The sequence below is a fragment of the Gambusia affinis genome, linkage group LG19 (assembly GCF_019740435.1).
Source record: "Gambusia affinis linkage group LG19, SWU_Gaff_1.0, whole genome shotgun sequence".
In the NCBI taxonomy this organism is placed as follows: domain Eukaryota; kingdom Metazoa; phylum Chordata; class Actinopteri; order Cyprinodontiformes; family Poeciliidae; genus Gambusia; species Gambusia affinis.
In genome coordinates this window covers 17,371,176-17,388,580 of record NC_057886.1, presented here as the reverse complement: position 1 = coordinate 17,388,580, position 17,405 = coordinate 17,371,176, and the positions used below count along the sequence as shown (strand labels likewise).

At 36.5% G+C, this 17,405-nt stretch overlaps 1 protein-coding gene across 1 annotated transcript; it reads left to right on the top strand.

The window, feature by feature from the left end:
- cavin1a (caveolae associated protein 1a) lies at positions 1-15,411 on the top strand. The gene is made up of 2 exons (XM_044100045.1): positions 1-770; positions 14,107-15,411. Exons 1-2 carry the CDS (start codon positions 276-278, stop codon positions 14,860-14,862), a joined length of 1,251 nt encoding a protein of 416 aa, XP_043955980.1. The 5' UTR covers positions 1-275; the 3' UTR covers positions 14,863-15,411.
- Positions 15,412-17,405: the final 1,994 nt, after the last annotated feature.

Sequence of the window (17,405 nt, the reverse complement as noted above, 5' to 3'; positions counted from 1 at the left end):
GGTGCATGAAGGGAACTGTTTGGCTGGGTGGTTTTGCAGAGAGCAGAGGCATTTGAGTCAGGGCACACATGCTTCAGCTGTGAGAGGCCCCACTCCCCTTGGCTGGCTGGCATCCCAGAGCAAAGGCAGAGAGAGGTAGAGAGGATTGTCTGAAAGGAATCTAAAGAGTCAAAAAAGTAGGTTAGGAAGTTGTTTAAAAGAAAGAAAAACAGACTAGGGCTTATCTGAATAATTTGTTTATTTTGGTAAAGAGGTAGTATATTTAGTTGAAAGGTATGGCAGACACAGGAGTCAAAAAGGAACATGTACCCCATGCTGATATACCCTATGATGATGAAGAGGTTGCTCTTGTTGGTGCTGCTACAGAGCCAGCAGTAGATGACGATGACCCAGCTGAAGAAGTGGACCTGGTGCTGGATGCTGGAGGCAAGAGTGAAGCTCAGATGAACGGGGTCATGGTTCTGTCTCTGCTAGACAAGATCATAGGTGTGGTAGACAAGATCCAGCAGACCCAGAATGGACTCGAGGCTCGGCAGGAGGCCATGGAGAAGTCTGTGTCAACCATCCAAGGGGAGCTGGCGAAGCTGTCCAAGAACCACGTCGACACTGCCAACACAGTCAATAAAATGCTGGACAAGGTGCGTAAGGTCAGCGTCAACGTCAAGACGGTGCGCAGTAACCTGGAAAAGCAGGCGGGCCAGATCAAGAAGCTGGAGAGCAACGAGCACGAGCTGCTCAAGAGACGGAACTTCAAAGTCCTCATCTACCAGGTGAAATGTGGAAGAGATGTCTTTTTATAATTTTATAGCACACCTTTAGTCAGATTCAAATGAATATCTTGAAATCGCTATTGACATACGTAAAGCTTCACAGTAATGTGTTAATCTACTACTTGGTACATTGCACATCCTGAAGGGGGGTTTGAAAAAGATGTGTGAAATTCACCTGAAAGACTGTTGCAGGAATCTACTAACCTCATCTCTGCAGAGAGAAAAGTCAAATTGTGGCATGAGTTGAGCCTTGTTAGTGGAAATGAAAAGAGGACTGTAGCCCTTTCAGGATGAAGGATGTGATGCCAAGGCTATGTAGATTCTATGACATATATCTCAGAATCACTCATTCCTAAAACTTCAGCAAGGCTGTGATGTTTACAAAGTAGTCAGCAAAAGCTCTCCTGTCCTTAAAAGCTTCTGTGCAGCTTCTGTTCAGACTAGAACCTGTGACTTTCATGGAAAACTTGGGGCAGGTAGCAAGTTCTTCCATTCCACAGGCATATATGATCACCCAATAAAATCTATATAAAGACTCCTGGTTGTAAATGAAAATATAAGCCCTATAAATACTGGCATGTGAAGCTATTTGAGACAGAACCAACGCCCCACTACTGAGGATAGAGTGGTGTTTGGAGTAAGGAAAGGTGAAAGTATGCTTAATTTTTTTTAATCTTGATGATGTCTTAAGACAAAGCTAAAGTTTATGGTGCATAATGCTGTACTTGACTTAATGACTGCTATGTAAGCAAAGGCAGGCTCAGTTTTAAAGGTACAAAACAGAAGAAGTAGCTTCAAACTAGAAATAACCTGAAGATGTGGACCTGAAAAAATTAAAGAAATCAAAGAAGCAAGAAAATAAGAAGTGTCAGCTGCACTAGTCAAAGGACTATAGCTACCTCAGTGAGCAGTTCCTTTTTAGCTCGACATGCCGTCATGTCTGACAAATGTTGAAGCTACTCTGTAAAAAAAATCCCTTGGATATACAGCAGTAATTTCCTATATAAACTCAGATGCTTCACTTGCTGGAAAAACGATGAGTTAATCTCAAATACCTCTGTAGAGAGGGATCTTATGGTGACGAGTCTCACATGTGTGGAGCTTACTTGGGGATCTACATTGGCAGGCACAAACTCTTTGCACCGCAAGAGCAGGTTACACTGTTGGCATCCAGCAGAAATCCAATCATAGGCACTTCACCCCAATAAATTACTCAGTAAAGCAGGTGCCTCCTGCTGTTTTGGAGACTGTAAGCCTTTCAGTTATATTGCAGTGGTTGCCCCTGGCTTCCGGCCTACTTTTTTTTAATCAAAAGGATGACTGTATTGTGTCCAGTTTATCTGACCAAGTGATAGATAGGTCACATATTGGCAGCAATGCAAATCAGCACTGGCTCTCAGCCAGTTTTCACCACTTTCCACTCACTCTGTTTGCGTGTTGATGTGTTAGAGCGAGACAGGTTTAGAATTAGAAATACGGTAAGCCTGATGTAAGGAATGAAGTTCAGAGTGCAGAGGTTAAGGCAAGACTCCATGAAATTGCTTTGCCACTATCCGTGTGTGTGTGTTTGGTTTCACCTACAATGTCAAAGTCGTTCTTGCTCAGATTTCAGTAAGATGAGTGAAATATGTCACTGTGTGCTGCGAGACATCTTGCTTTTCTTTGTCCAGGTGAGTGCAAGTGCTGTATTTTTGTGTTGTGTCACACTGCTGGATGTCCTCTCCGAGAATAGCAGCACAGTTAGGAGTTTCTGGGTTGGGAAACCTGGGATGGCAGCTTTATATTTAAACCTGATGGGATGCCCAGCATTGCCAGGCAACAGCAGGGCATAGCAATAAAGACATGATTACCACATGCAAATTGCATATCACTATACATAAGAGGCTTTTAAATATTCCTCGCATTGTGGGTGTCCTCACTGCACTGCAGTGCAAGGTTTTCCCCTCAGTATGAATCACATTTACACCGTCATCAGGGTACTGCTGGTAGGCAGCCAACAGTGAGTCAATGGAGTCTTTACTCCATATTCTTCTTGCATATTTTCCCTATGATTATTTTATTAATGACATGGCCGTGAACTGTGTTAAAGTGTATGACACTTAAAATGATTTATTTTCTCCCCTCATTTCCATGTATCTAATTTATCAGACCAAGTTTCTCAAACATTATTGTAATAATGTGGGCAAAGTTTAGAATGTGAATTTATGTGCAAGTATTTTGGTTGTTGTTATGCAATGACTGTGAATATGGAATTTAAACATGAACTCACTGCAGCTGATCAAAATTAGAGAATCAGTCAGAAGGAAGAATTGGAAGGGATCCTTAGCTGTTGGAATGAGCTTATCTATCAAATCAGCTAAAGTGACACAAATGTCTAAAACCTTTGATCTGTCACACAGCTTAAATTGTCTGTGGATGAAATCTGCCCAGGCAACAGCCAAAGCTGCTCCTGCTTTTTGACTGTGGTTATTAATGTTGTCCCAGCATTCTTGCCACAAATATTACATCTGACATTCAACCACCCAGGCTTAGTCACTGTCAACATTTAAACCCAGAACAGAAAACAGGCTTTTAATAATTTAGACTGGACATAACATAGATATTCTTCACAGTGTTATTTATGAAGTCATGTTTTCTCTTCATTTATAATTGCACTTATCATGGTAATTATCTGCATGTAGATTCTTGTTTAATGTGAAATTGTTGGTGAATGCTAGATTTCTGGAGCAAAAATAACACTGCTTTGAAAGGTGTTGCACAGGATTAGATCTGGCTGTTTCAAAATTTTCAGAGTTTTTTAAAAAAAATTTCAATGTCCTGAATGTTGCAGCTCAGGAATATCAAATATATATAGGATATTCAGCTGCTATTATAATTTTATAAGCCATACTCAAATGTTAAAGCAAGGACTTAATTAATGTTGTTCTAAGCTATCCTTGTCTTTACTGATAAAGATGTAGTCATTTTTGCATGCCAAATGCTTGGAATGGCTGATATGCCAACAGAGACCCACTCAATCACTTGTCTTGTACTTATTTGAGCACCATATAGAGCTTGTATGGAGTGCTGAACCTTTGACTTGCCCAAATGGCAAAGTAATCATTAAATATGAAAAAGTTGGTCTAATATCAAAGTGCATTGTTGGAAAAGGATAGAATAACAGGAGAAAACCCATATTTATAAAAGGAGAACTTCAAGCAGAAAAAGCTCAGTCTAAGAATTGAGTCTGAGACCTTCTTGCTGCTAATTGACAGTGCTAACCACATTTTTTTAGATATGAACCACAGCAAACCGACAATAGTTTGTGACCCTGAAGGGTGTGTCCCATCTGACTAGGAGGTCAGCAGCACAGGAATACCACAGGAAACTGTAGTCTCACCATTTGCTTTAACACTATAAACCCTAGACTTCCAGTACAAATTTGAGACCTGTCAGCTCCAGACATATTTGAATGACTTTAAAGTTTGCAGACTATGATGATGAACCAAAGAATTACTCTGTGGAAGCGTGTGGGCGTAATCATTTCATCCTGAATGTGAACACAAGATTTCTGTCATGGGTGAAGACGTTAAGGTGGTGGCATAAATAAGTTGGTATTTGTCTGGAATAAAGAGCAGAACAACCTTTGCTTCTTGTGGGAGTTTTTCAGACTCACTGCATAACAAATTGTTACAGAAGATTTTTGTTGTAAAGTCTTGTTTTTGAAGAAACTTTGAGTTTTTACTTTTTTACATTTAGTTTTTCTTTAGTATTGTTAAGGTGTTTGTAATTGAGTTGAACTGAATTGGGCTTAATTGAGTTTCATTATTTCTAAAATGAGAAAGATATGTATTGGCAGTATTTAGCCTCTGACCCGGCATGAATGTCAGACACAAATATATGGTCTTATGCACAGAAAAAAAAGTGATGATTTTCAAAATTTATGCAATTTAAATTTTGATGACTCACTGAGTTTTGTATGAACTTGTATGAATCAATTTCATGAAATTCTACAAATGTCTTCATCTAGTTTATGCAATATAACCCACCCGTCTGTGACATGGTGAGACGGTATTCCTACGTCTGGAATCAGGGTGTGTTTGGATGCTCCTCAAAAACGCCATTAGCTATGTGGTCATTCTATCAGGGGGTTAGAGGACTTCTCAATTACAGACTACTCTAACACCTCTATGCAGAGCTCCAATCACAGCTCCCTGTACACCACTGCTCACTTCTCTGTCATAGATTTTCAACTTGCCCGTCTCTGTAACAGCATAGTTTCTCTTACTCCAGACGTATAATTCCAACCATGGGAAGCCCTTTGGCCTCTTTTCTGAATTGTTGTTTCTCTGCTTAGACTGGGTGTCAGCGCTTCTACAATGAAGTGTTTTCAATTACCTATCAGATCGTAGCAAGTAAAACCAAGTAACTTGAATGAAAGGAAGTCAACATGCAGCACAAAGATAGAGCTCTGATTCATTCTGCTGGCATCTCTGCACCCCCACTTCAGACGCCACCCCCCCTTATCGCTCCCACAATCGAGATGGCCTATTTTAATCCCAATCAGACATCTTATCCAGAACTGATAGCATAGCTCTTCCAGTATTACCCACAGCCCTTTGCACACACTCCCTGTCTCCATTTTCTGTCTATAGAGAGATTGCACTAAGACTAAATAATAATTGTTTCCCATGTTCATTCATTTTTAAGTTGAACCCAAAGTTGTACGATAAATCCCCAAAATGTAAACACCTCAATTTACCAAGTTTTGGTGATGTAGAGCAGATGATTATTTCAGAACTTCACCCGTTTTTTTTCTTTTTTGTTTGTTTTACATTTGCTTTGTACAGTTAAACTGAAAGACAATCAAATCTATTTAAAGGTAAAATGTAAAACAAGAAAAAAGTGTATACAATGACAGACATATACTTAGTTTTATACAATTTTTGATCAACATTTGATCTTGATATCTGATATGCTATGTTGGCCATAACATATCAGTTATTGGCCATAACTGATATGTTATTGGCCATAATATGGCCAATAACATATTGGCCATGATATGTTATGGCACTGATATTGCCATAACATATCAGTTGTGGTCAATAGAAAAGAAATTACATCACAATTGAACAGATTTGGAGAACTTTAGATAAAGATGGCATGAAGTTTTAAAAAAAAACTGTCTTTTTTCAGTAGAATTATAAACCTATGATACATTCAAAAAACTTATTTTAGGAAAATTGTGTAAAGAGCCATTCTCTTCAATATTGTATAACTGAATATGGGAGCAATAGTTTCTATCGTTAATACTTTATCTGAGATGGACTACTTCCTTGAGTCCTCTGGTTGTTTATGGTAATTCTAAATAATGCCGGCCCATCTGTGTACAAATTAATTGAAAAATAAATTTGTGTTTGCACTTAAATTATGTCTTAATGCTTTATTTAATTTTAAGTAAGAAATAAATGTGTTTCTCAAAATGTAGCGCTCTCCTAATACTATGAAGGTAATATCTCTTATATTTGTGTTCCAGTGTTATCTCTTATTTTAGCAGCAGAGAGCGACGTCATGGCGCCAGAGTGTTGTTTCTTTTGGCTCATTTAAATGCAGGTTACTGTTTGGAGGTTCCCTTTTTTCTTTTACCACATGTATATTTTGTTGATAACAAGAAGGAAATGAGTTTACCCTGAAGCAAAAACAACCATTTCCCCTCCTTTTGTTTGGAATTCTTTCATATTTTGAAAATGCAGACCATTGTTTTTTCTCTAAAAGTTGTTCCATTAATGTCCCTGTGAAGCAAGCCTCATTTGGCACTGCATTGTTTTTATTTTCTCTTTGCTTTTCCAAAGCAAAAATAACAAATCTGAGTAAGCAGTGATGTGGAACATTTCAAACATTTACCTGTCAGTCAGGCTTATGGACCGTGCAGCACAACAAAACAAGTGTAATTTGATAAACTAGCTCAAAGTGCTGCCTGTAAGGGCTTTTGTGCCGTTGTTTGCCTGTGTTAAAGTTGGTATTAAAAATGGATTTACTTGTAATGTTATTTCATCTTATTCAATTCATTTAGTTATAGAACATACAGAGAGAAATAAACCTAACTTTTAAGCATATTCCACAAATGTGGCTGAAGTCTTGGTTTTGCGAAAGCAGTTCCTGAAGTTTTATGTTATCTTACTTTATCCACCCTGAAATGCATTTAATGGGTTTCTAGAGCTTTCTCCTGATTGGAAGTTGCAACCAATTGACCAAAACTATTACCATATAAACCATATCTGTAACATAGCATTTGTGTATTGTACTGTGATAAATTGTGCAATGAAAATAGTAAAAAACAAACAGAAAAAAAAGATGCTTAATGACATGGCTCCATCCCAAATGTGGTCTTCAATTTGACTGATGTAGAATATTCATTTCATCAGCAAAATCTACCCAGCCAAAATAATTAACATTGTCTTAAACAATGCCAGAAAGAGATCTTGAGTTACTCCTGGTAAATTTAAATTTCTTCTCATTTCTCCACACAAACCCATCCTACATCCCATGGCAGCAAACAAGATGTACCAACTGGAAGACGGATCAGATAAACATCTAGTTTGAACAGTTGTAGCTGTCATCCAGCTACTTGGCCAGTGAACAAATATGTGTCCTCATACCACTTTTCAACTATGGGCAATGCTGCCGATACTCTCCAAGCTTATTCGGCACCTTGTCCCCATATGAATGAAAACATAATCAGGGTAAAACACTAGCTAAATGTTTTGACTTTGTACCAATTCTGAATATTTCTTTCTCAACCAAAGTTATTCCCAATTATGTTTATTATTTAATCCATCTTTTGAGTTGAATAACATCTAAACTGACAACATATATATTGATTTTAGCATTGATTATGTTAGCTAACAAAGGAAGATGAAAAACACAATAGAAAAAATTGTGTAATCTTGGTGAATAAATAAATTGATATACAATGATAGCAAAAAAAGACAAAAAAAACTCGAAAGTGGACATGTTCATTGAAAAAAACAATAAATACATTTAGTGTGTTAAAAATAAAGTCTTGTTTTAAATTTTGCTCTTATTCCAGTCCTGAAATTTTTCAGATTTTCAAACTAATTTTAATTTCACAGATGACCTGGGTATAGTAAATATACCACAGAGATTTAATGGATGTACCACCAAAATCAGCCTGACTTTTTGTAAAAACAAACAAACAAATAAAACAAAATAAATAAATAAATAAATAAATAAATAAATAAATAAATAAATAAATAAATAAATAATAATAATAATAATAATAATAATAATAATAATAATAATAATAATAATAATAATAATAATAATAATAATAATAATAATTTAAAAAACATAATGTGTGGCTAAATTGTCTCTGGCAGATTTTAAGTCTGGACCTTAAATAGTTGTTGAAATGTTCTTGGAGCGATTTTGAAATACCTTTGTAACATATTTCTAGACATATAGATGTCAGTAATTTTGTTCCTGTTATTCTGAAATTTTCTTAGAAGTAGATTTTTTTTCATCTTCATAAGTGCAAGTGAAACTGAACCAGAAAAAACTTCAGCAAAAGCTAAACTTTAGATGACCGAGCAACGTTTATATAGCTGTTTAATTGCTTTAAGTTAACAATTTGGCAATGAAAGCAATATGTTTTTGGTGAGAATCTACAGTCAAACTCATCCTTGTGGTTTATTCCAATACTTCACTGGCATGTCAATCTTTTGCTCTGTGCATGAATACACCAGGGGATTTGTAGCAGGTTTTGCAAGCTCTCAAATATTTTTGGAAGATTAATCTATTACTGATAAAAATAATAGCCATATAAGGTTCAGTGCGAGCAACATTTTGCAAACTGGGTTAGGATTAGCTTTTAAACTATTTAGCAACAGTGACATGTTTATCTTTTATAGTCAAGAAAAACTAATAAAATAAGTTACTATGCAACAAACCTACAATATGATGTTAGAGATATGTTTTCCCTGCACACAAACACTTAACTGTATGCCAGTGAGCACACGTACTCAAGCATTTACACAGGCTAAGATTGAACTGTTGCTTTCAAAAATTGCGAAACAGGACTCCATTGTAAACGAAATGCCCTCAACTTCATTTCATTTTAACAGATTTTTTTGCTGACAGTGGGAATCTATGAGTCATAGTATATATTTCAGCTTTTCCACTGAAAATGCCTCAGTTCCCTCACACACATTAACAATGGCTTGATTCAGAGCTTGAGAGCAAGATTTTCAATGGGCAAAAATAACATTCTGAAGTAGGTGTTTTGGCTTAAGAGCACAGGAAACATTTATACTCCCTCTTCACTAAGTTATGCATAAGAAGAGAAAATGATACAACCACATGAATAATATTCTACACCCTTTTTATGTAAATGTAAATTATTTAAATATAGATATTTACAGAATATGCATATTTATCACAACTCTTTTTTTAATCTTAGGTGAGGTAGTCTATAGGAAATACAATCATATAAACTAAGTTGAAGTAAGACTGAAAAAACATATAATTAAAAAGTCTACTTAATGTACCACTTTGTCAGTACAGATTGTACTCTTGAAGAGAATCAATTCATTATATAATACCTTCACATACGGTTTCCAGTGTTCTTGGCAGCTCACATTAACAAAGGAATGGAAAACTTAATTTTACACCATTAAGTGTGAATAACCATGCTGAGATTTCAGTGGTTTCAGAGTCAAGAGGTGTGGAAAGCCTGAGCTATTGAAATCAAAGAGCTCCATTTGAACCTGGCTTTCTGGTAAATAAAACCTCTCACTTTGAATGAATCTGTATATAAGCTGTGGTTTAGTCCAGCGCCATTGGCACAGAGGTTTCTAATTATATCTCAAAAACTTCATGCCCTAGAATTTGCATTTTGCCGTAAGTCATCTGACTCACCTTCGAAATACCTAAAGCAGTAATAGGCGGGTAGCCAGTCCCCTATGAATTGTCAAAGGTTTATTTTGGACAGTGTAGGAAGCTTTAGAATTAATGACCAGAGTACATTAGCGGTTTTATTATAGCCTGCAAGCAGTCTCTGGACATCAAAGCACCCTGATGTAGGTTCATGCAGAGATGTAACATGCAGAGATGTAACACGCAAACGTCCAACCCAGGTCAATCTCTCCCTTGGCCTTCACCCACTCTAGAGCGACATGTCGGTCAGAGACATCACTCACTGTGAATGCTAGCAGCACAGCTGCAAGGAGTGGACAGGGTAAGACAGCTGCTCCTGTGACTCATTGAAGAGGCCTTTCATCTCACTGCCTCTAAAGGAATAGTGTGTGTGTCTGTTTATCTTTCAGCCTGTTAAATGGTTGCATGGATGTAGGTGGATTAAGAGCATCTGTTAACAGTGTGCGGACTTATCTAAACAGTGAGTCTGACATTTTCCGACGCTTGTACTTTCAGTTTTAATTTAGCTTGATATTATTCTGATTTATTTATAATGCAAACTGGAAAGAATTAAAAGGTTGGCATTGGCAGGGAGTGAAAGCTTAATCTAACCATAATTACCACTAATATAACAGTTTTAAGATATTTCACTATAATTTTCTTGTATATTTTTTATTTAGGATATTTTTAGTTAACTTGTTTAAATATTTCTTAGATTAGTGTAGGTATTCACAACAACATCTGGATATATAATCTTGGTAATGGAGACAGAAAGAAGCCAGCAGTTTATGGTACATAAATTGTGCTTTTGTGAGCTTTTGTTCATGGTGACAAAATGGACACGCCTTTAGCTGACACTGAATCTTACCCATGTGGTACAGAAAATAAAACAGCCTTTGGTTGACATGAGAAGGTACAATAATGTTTTGGTTGTAAGAACTTTCCTTAAACATTTACAAAATTAACATTTCCCTCTGAAGGAGAGCTCTCATCTCAGAGTGGTGGCCATTCTGCTTCAAATAGCATTTTTTATGTCTGCAAACCTATTTTCTATTCCCGAATCATTTAATTTTGTTTTAAAGCCTACCTGTTTCACTCTTCACAAAAAGCCAAGTATATGGAAGCATTCAAAAACAGGATGCTCAAGATCAACTTTTCCATGAGGACCACTTAGTTACTCTTGTTGGAAAGAGCCATCAACAAGGAAGGTTTATGTTATTTAACAAAAGATTCTTAGTCCCTGCTCTCTTGGCACCTGTCAGTGAATACATTCACACAGCGGGCAAACTTTTCCGCTGCTGTGAAGTAGTAAATCTGTGGAGAGTGGAAGGTAACACAGGGATGCTAATGGATTTAACATATTTAAACAGAGGCTCTCAGTTATGTTTTGTTATCAGGGCTGGAAACCCAAACAGGGTTCACTGATGTCATCACGATTTCCTTAGAGTTCAATGGACTGTAAACAGGAACGTTACCAACATTCCTATGAGCCTCAAACATTTTGCATATTTATTTTATATCTCTGCAATGAAATATGTTTTTGTCACTTTTGAGAGATGCCTGTCTCATTTCAGCAACATCATTTCTTAATGTTGTTCACAAATACATCCATAATATATCCATATTATTTATGATTTCTGTTCCAGCGTTAAGTTCTTTGCATCCCAAATTTACTGGTCTAAGAGAGGGCAAACTCGCACTACTATGTCATTATCAATTAAATGCTCTCAAAGCAACAAAATTATTGTTTATTGAAATGATTAGTGGGACAATTTAATATCCAGCAAATTTGCTAACTTGACCGGAGTGTATATATATATATATATATATATATATATATATATATATATATATATACATATAGCTATACATATTTAGCTATACATATATAGCTATCCATATATATGTATAAATATGTGCTATTTATGCAGCTCAGCTCAATCTTCAGTAGCCAGCATGGCCTGTAATGATGAGGTGGTTACTATGGTTGCAGCATTCTGTGTTTATTTGTTGCTGTACTGCAGGGGATGGTGTTGTTCAGCTGGGGCGAGGGGTGGGCTGTCTGTAGGGCCGAGTTATGCAGTGGCTGGTGGCCAGAGGAGGGTAGTTGGAATCCAGAAAGCAGAAAAGGCCAGCTCAAAATAAACACACACACAGTGGGTCGGCCAGTGCCACCATATATACACCACCAGATATGGAGGCAATGTATGTTTTGTGATTGTGTGGCAGTATTTTAACAGTGTAGAAAATTCTGACAGGTGCTTCTTTTTTATAAGTCCGACATAAGGCATATTATCTTTCTCTATCAATAGAAACATCATTTATTTATTTATTTATTTTTTTATTTATTTTTTCCCCACCAGGGGGTCTTTTTGTGGGCTCTAGTGTCCCTTATACAACAGTAGGCTGACAGGAAAGGGGGAAGGAGAGGGGGGAAGACATGCGGCAAATGTCATCGGGTCCGGGAATCGAACCCGCAACGGCCGCATCGAGGATTGAAGGCCTCCAAACGTGGGGCGCGCTACCCTCTACGCCACTGGAGCACGCCCCTACAACATCATTTATGAGTTGCTGATCATCCATATCTTATATTTGCCAGGTGTTCTCTTCTGTGTGCTGGTGTTTAACTGCCACAATTTATTCCTGCTATCAAAATATTGGACTGAAATATATTTCGATTGTGTAGGGGACCTTCACAAATCAGCATCTCCTTTGTCAGAAGACATTTAGTCTGTTTACATTTATGAGAACGATTAATGAAAGACATCAGCACTGTCTTGAACTGTATTTTTTAAGAGAATTGATAAGGAAGTAATATTAAGTGGTAGGGCAGAGAACATAAACAAACATAAACTAATTTGCTACCAGTTAGTACTTTACTTCTGTTTCAGCTGTATGGGTAACAAGCAAAAATAGTTGTCTGTCTTTGGCAACATGTTACAGGATACATTGTGCAAAATATGACCATACGCCAAGCTTTTTCTATTTACCGTAAGTTAATAAGTTTTTAAAAATAAAAATCAAATAACACTGTAAGATTCTTATTTCTAAACTTATTTACAGTAACATAAAAATCAAACAAAAAACAACAATACACATGAATTGAAAAATCAATATCATTTAGGCAAGCAAGGTGGAGGAAATAAAAATAAAGGAACAGAATAAAAGTCTACTCTAAGGAGCAATTAAAAAAATATATCCCTGAGATGCTTTTTAATGTTTAAACAGAAGTGACTTCAAATTTTAAAAAAGTAAAACAAGTTAAACACTTTTGGATAACATCAGTACGTTTTTTTTATTGGATATTTGTGAGATGGCAATTTAAGTTCTCAGCACACCCTTTCAAAAGTAACAATTCTGATTTTTGAACCACAGAACTAATAGAGAAAAAATTCACCCTGACCTTTCCTTGGAGATCTGGCAACAATGTAAGACCTGTTTGTTAACATGATAGGAGCGAAATCACATTCTTTAGTCCTGAAAGTCATGGTCAGTGGCTTCAAAAAGCACCTGTCACCTATTCAGCACTTGTTTCTTTCCTTGTGTCCTCAAGGATACCAGCATAACAGTCTATGAATAAAAATATAAGCTTTCTTTTCCTCGCTTGCTGTCTTGGTTAAAAGAAAAACAAGGTGGGAGTTTCTGAATCTGTTCATCTCTCTTTCCAAAATGCTTATTTTCTACACTCAACACAAAGCTTTTCTTCCCTGTTCTGTTTTCCTTCATTTGCCTATGAAGACTTATTCAACCAAGTGTGAATCTGCTGTGCTTTTGTGCTGCGGGTTTTAAGTGAAACTGCATACATTATAGTAGCCTTTGAATAATGAAACATAGATAGTTTGCATGTAAATGCAAATGGTTCCAGATTTTGTATATTTTTTTGGGGGGGGCTATAAAATATATTTAGGATTTCTGTCATTCACCTCTCCTAAAATGTGTCTTTCAAAAGACTTGGTTTAGGGTTCGAAGCAAAAATGATACCAAATGACAGGAAGTAATGTGGTTTTATGCAAGACGTTCTTGGCGACCTCAAATAGGTTGATTGCAGTAGCAGAAAATATGCTTTGGAGTTAAATCTTACTTAACTCAAAAGTTAAGTAATGTTTAATATATATGTCACACAGTAGAAATTATGCTTATTGGGTTGAAATCTTTGCAAATTTTATTAGAGATGTTCATTTTACACCACTAGGTGGCGTTCTGCACCAGCTGCAGCTTTGAAATGCATATTAAGATAATGCGTCACTCTGCATACTATCATGCTCACACTTTCCATCCCAGTTTTGGTACCCCGGAAATCAAATAACATTGTTGTATTGTTTCCAAAAAAGTATTTGTCATGTTGCAATCTGGATTAATTCACACTCAGTTTCAGCAATTTAATAGTTCCTTTTTCTCTTCTCCCTTCCTTTTTTACTATCAGGACCAAGTGAAGACCCCAAAGGAATCCAAGCCCAGGACAACAGAGATAGCTGAAAGCAAAGCAGTGGAAGGCCTAGAGCAAATACCTGAGGATGGACAAGAAGGAGTTAAAGAAAATCTCAATTCTGATGAAGAAATTGAAGTTGAAGAAATTATCGAAGAGTCTCGTTCAAAGCGTCTCCAACGCACCACCAAACAGCAAGTAGACAACATAAAGAAGGCCTTCTCCAAAGAAAAAATGGAGAAAACTAAACTAAAGACCAAGGAAAACTTGGAAAAGACCAAGCAAAGGACCCGTGAGAACCTGGAGAAGACTAGGCAGAAAACCCGTGACAATCTTGAGAAGACGAAGCACAACCTCGAGAAAAAAATTAACAAATTTGGAACCCGCATGACCCCCAACCTGGAGCGGAGGGCAAAGATGAAAAGCTCCAAAGATAAGTTCAAGAAATCCCTCACTCCTGATCACACAGAGTTTGCTCGCTCCAAGACAACCGTGTACCGCGTCCCCCCCTTTACTTTCCATGTGAAGAAGATCCGGGAAGGGGAGGAGGAGGTAGTGCAAAACACAGAGATGGTTGAGGTGACAGAAGGAGAGGCACAGCCAGAGGGAGAGAACGGGCTGCATGTGGAGGTGGAAGAAGGAGAGCCGGTGAATGTAGATGGCCCAGAGATGCAGGGTCTGGTAGAAATAGCTGAGGACTCTCAGATGGTCAGGGTGGAACCAGAGCAGCTAAAGAAGGTTGGAAGTGAATAAAGGCATACAGAGGACAAGTAAAGAATGAGAAGGAAACAATGTCGATGAATGAGTCTAATCGAAAGGACACTGTAATGTTGTTGGAGACTTTACTGAGGTGATTGCAGAACGACACCTCATTTGCTCTTTTGTCAATTTATTGTACCCAGAGGCAACAATGATTTCCATGTCTGCTCATATCTGTTATACAAATAATAGATATGTATATATATATAAATATATATATAATAATGCTAGCTTTTGAAATAGATTGCTATGCTAGACATACGTGTATCAAGTGTTTCAAGTGTTTGATTTTCTTCTTCTTTCTGTTTTTGGTTTGACTAACTGCCTGTCTGAAGCAAAGGCACAGTAAAAAATAAAGTTTTAATACCTCGTAATAAAAGAAATATGTTAAGCCTTTCACCTGTTTGGCATGCAAGCTGTTCTGAATGACCAGAGGTAGTTTTTGATATGGGTGATGTGACTTTGTACCCAGGTGCCAAAAAGCCTGGGGGTAACCCGAGGCCAAAAAATAAAAAATAAATAATTTGACATTTGCACCCTGAACATGTTTTCTATTGTATATTTGTATACTTTGTCAGTAGGATTGGTAGTTTCTCTGAGGTGTAGAAACAAGAAATATTGGGGGGTTTGCTAATGCTGCTAAAATTGGAAACTGACCATTCTAATTTGGCACAAAATAAAAGTGCTATTGATGTGTTTTTAATGGACTCTGGATTGCATTTTACCATCTCCAATTAAAAATGATTATTTATATTATATTATATTTTTCAGTCTATTTGTGAACAGACAAAAGTCTGTCTTGGCAGTAAAACCATTCTATGTAAAGATCAGCACAACACTGTCTAACTGGTTAATTCTGAACTGAATCATTCTGACTATTACAGATCTTTAAAGTTTTTGTTTTGTAAAACATTTAGTCTATCAGTAAAAAAAAAAATAGGGATTAAATTAAGGTTTCTTATTTTTTCAAAACATAGTGTCCATATACGGCTGGTGTCAAATCTTGATTCACTTTGCAGGAAGTAAATCAAAGAGAACCCATCAAAGTCGCTCTTTTCTTCGGTTCTGTTTGTAACATCTATGGACAGAGTTTCTGGGCACAGCCAACGTGTTGATGCATTAAGATCCAAAACGAATCCTAAGATCAACATTTCCATACTGTTGGCTTCGTCAAACCCTGATCTACAGTTTTCACTAGATTGGTTCTTAGCCAAGGGCGAAGTGGGAATGCATGAGTATCAATAAGTCTTTAACTTATTGATACTCATGCATTCTTCAGAATGCATGCAGAAACAGAGTATAACAGGAGAATAAGTGTTTAAATGCTGAGAGAGTGAATACTGGAGTTACAAGCTGAAACTGATTATCTAACAGGCTGCAGGTGTAAGGGGAAAGAGGAGAAGGGATGCTGAGGAGAGAGATAGAGAAAGAGAGAGAGTGGCACAAGGGAACAAGGAGGAATAAAACACAAACAGGGCAACTGGGAAATCAAATCTTACCGAGACAAAAACATAAGCATACAAAATAAATAATATTAAATATAATCTAACTATAATAACTATGAACAGATTGAACTAAGGTGTAAGAGAAACAAGACTGATATGATAATGATAAATAGTAACTAAGAGAAACACAGACAACAAATAATCAAAATTTTATGACCCAAGATCTTGATAATTCTAGACTTGGAAGCAAATATTACTGATTTACTACTATCAAAGATAACTTGAGTAACTAAAAAACGTTTCAAACAGTCATTTCATTTATTAAAGCAAGAACGCTATATAAATCAAACTGGCCCAGTATCAAAATGAAATTGCCACCCTAGTGAAATTGCAAATTAAATATTGACTCACTAAACACATTTTTGGAAAACTGAGTTGAATTTCATTTGCCGAACTCAAGACTGATTACTGCATGATCTGTATAATCGAAATACACATAAACTTAACCTGTGTGGCTCCATAAAGTGGGCTAAAAGAGCACAGTTGTTCCTAGTGCCTCAGATGCTGGCCATGAGAGAGGTTCAAGGTCAAAATCACTGCTTACAAGGACACAAAGAATCATCACAAATTTGCCGAAAATAAAATCTCGTTCAACAATTTTTAAAAAAATATATTATTATTATTATTATTATTATTATTATTATTATTATTATTATTATTATTATTATTATTATTATTATTATTATTATTATTATTATTATATTAACAGTCTGTTATTATTAGATCAAAATCACTCAAAAAAAAAAAAATCTTAAGTATGTGAATGATTTTTGCCTCCACTCAGTGCAAGCCCGCAACAAAGAAGTGAGAAGCAATATCTTTAGCTTTCCCACACTAAGTAACTATGGAAAGGTAATTTTTGAACCACCCTCCCACCTGTTCAGTCAGATCCAACACCCATACAGTACAGACCAAAAGTCCTTCTAATTGAATTCAAGTAGAAGGTGTGTCCAGACTTTTGGTCTGCACTGTACATATTTATTTTTTGCTTTAACAGTACATGATCTACAGTGTCAAAAGAGTTAAAACGTA

Coding starts and splice junctions, on each gene's coding strand:
- cavin1a (XM_044100045.1), top strand. CDS start 276: ATGGCAGACACAGGAGTCAAAAAGGAACATGTACCCCATGCTGATATA. Junction 771..14,106: donor TCAAAGTCCTCATCTACCAG/GTGAAATGTGGA, acceptor TTTTACTATCAG/GACCAAGTGAAGACCCCAAA.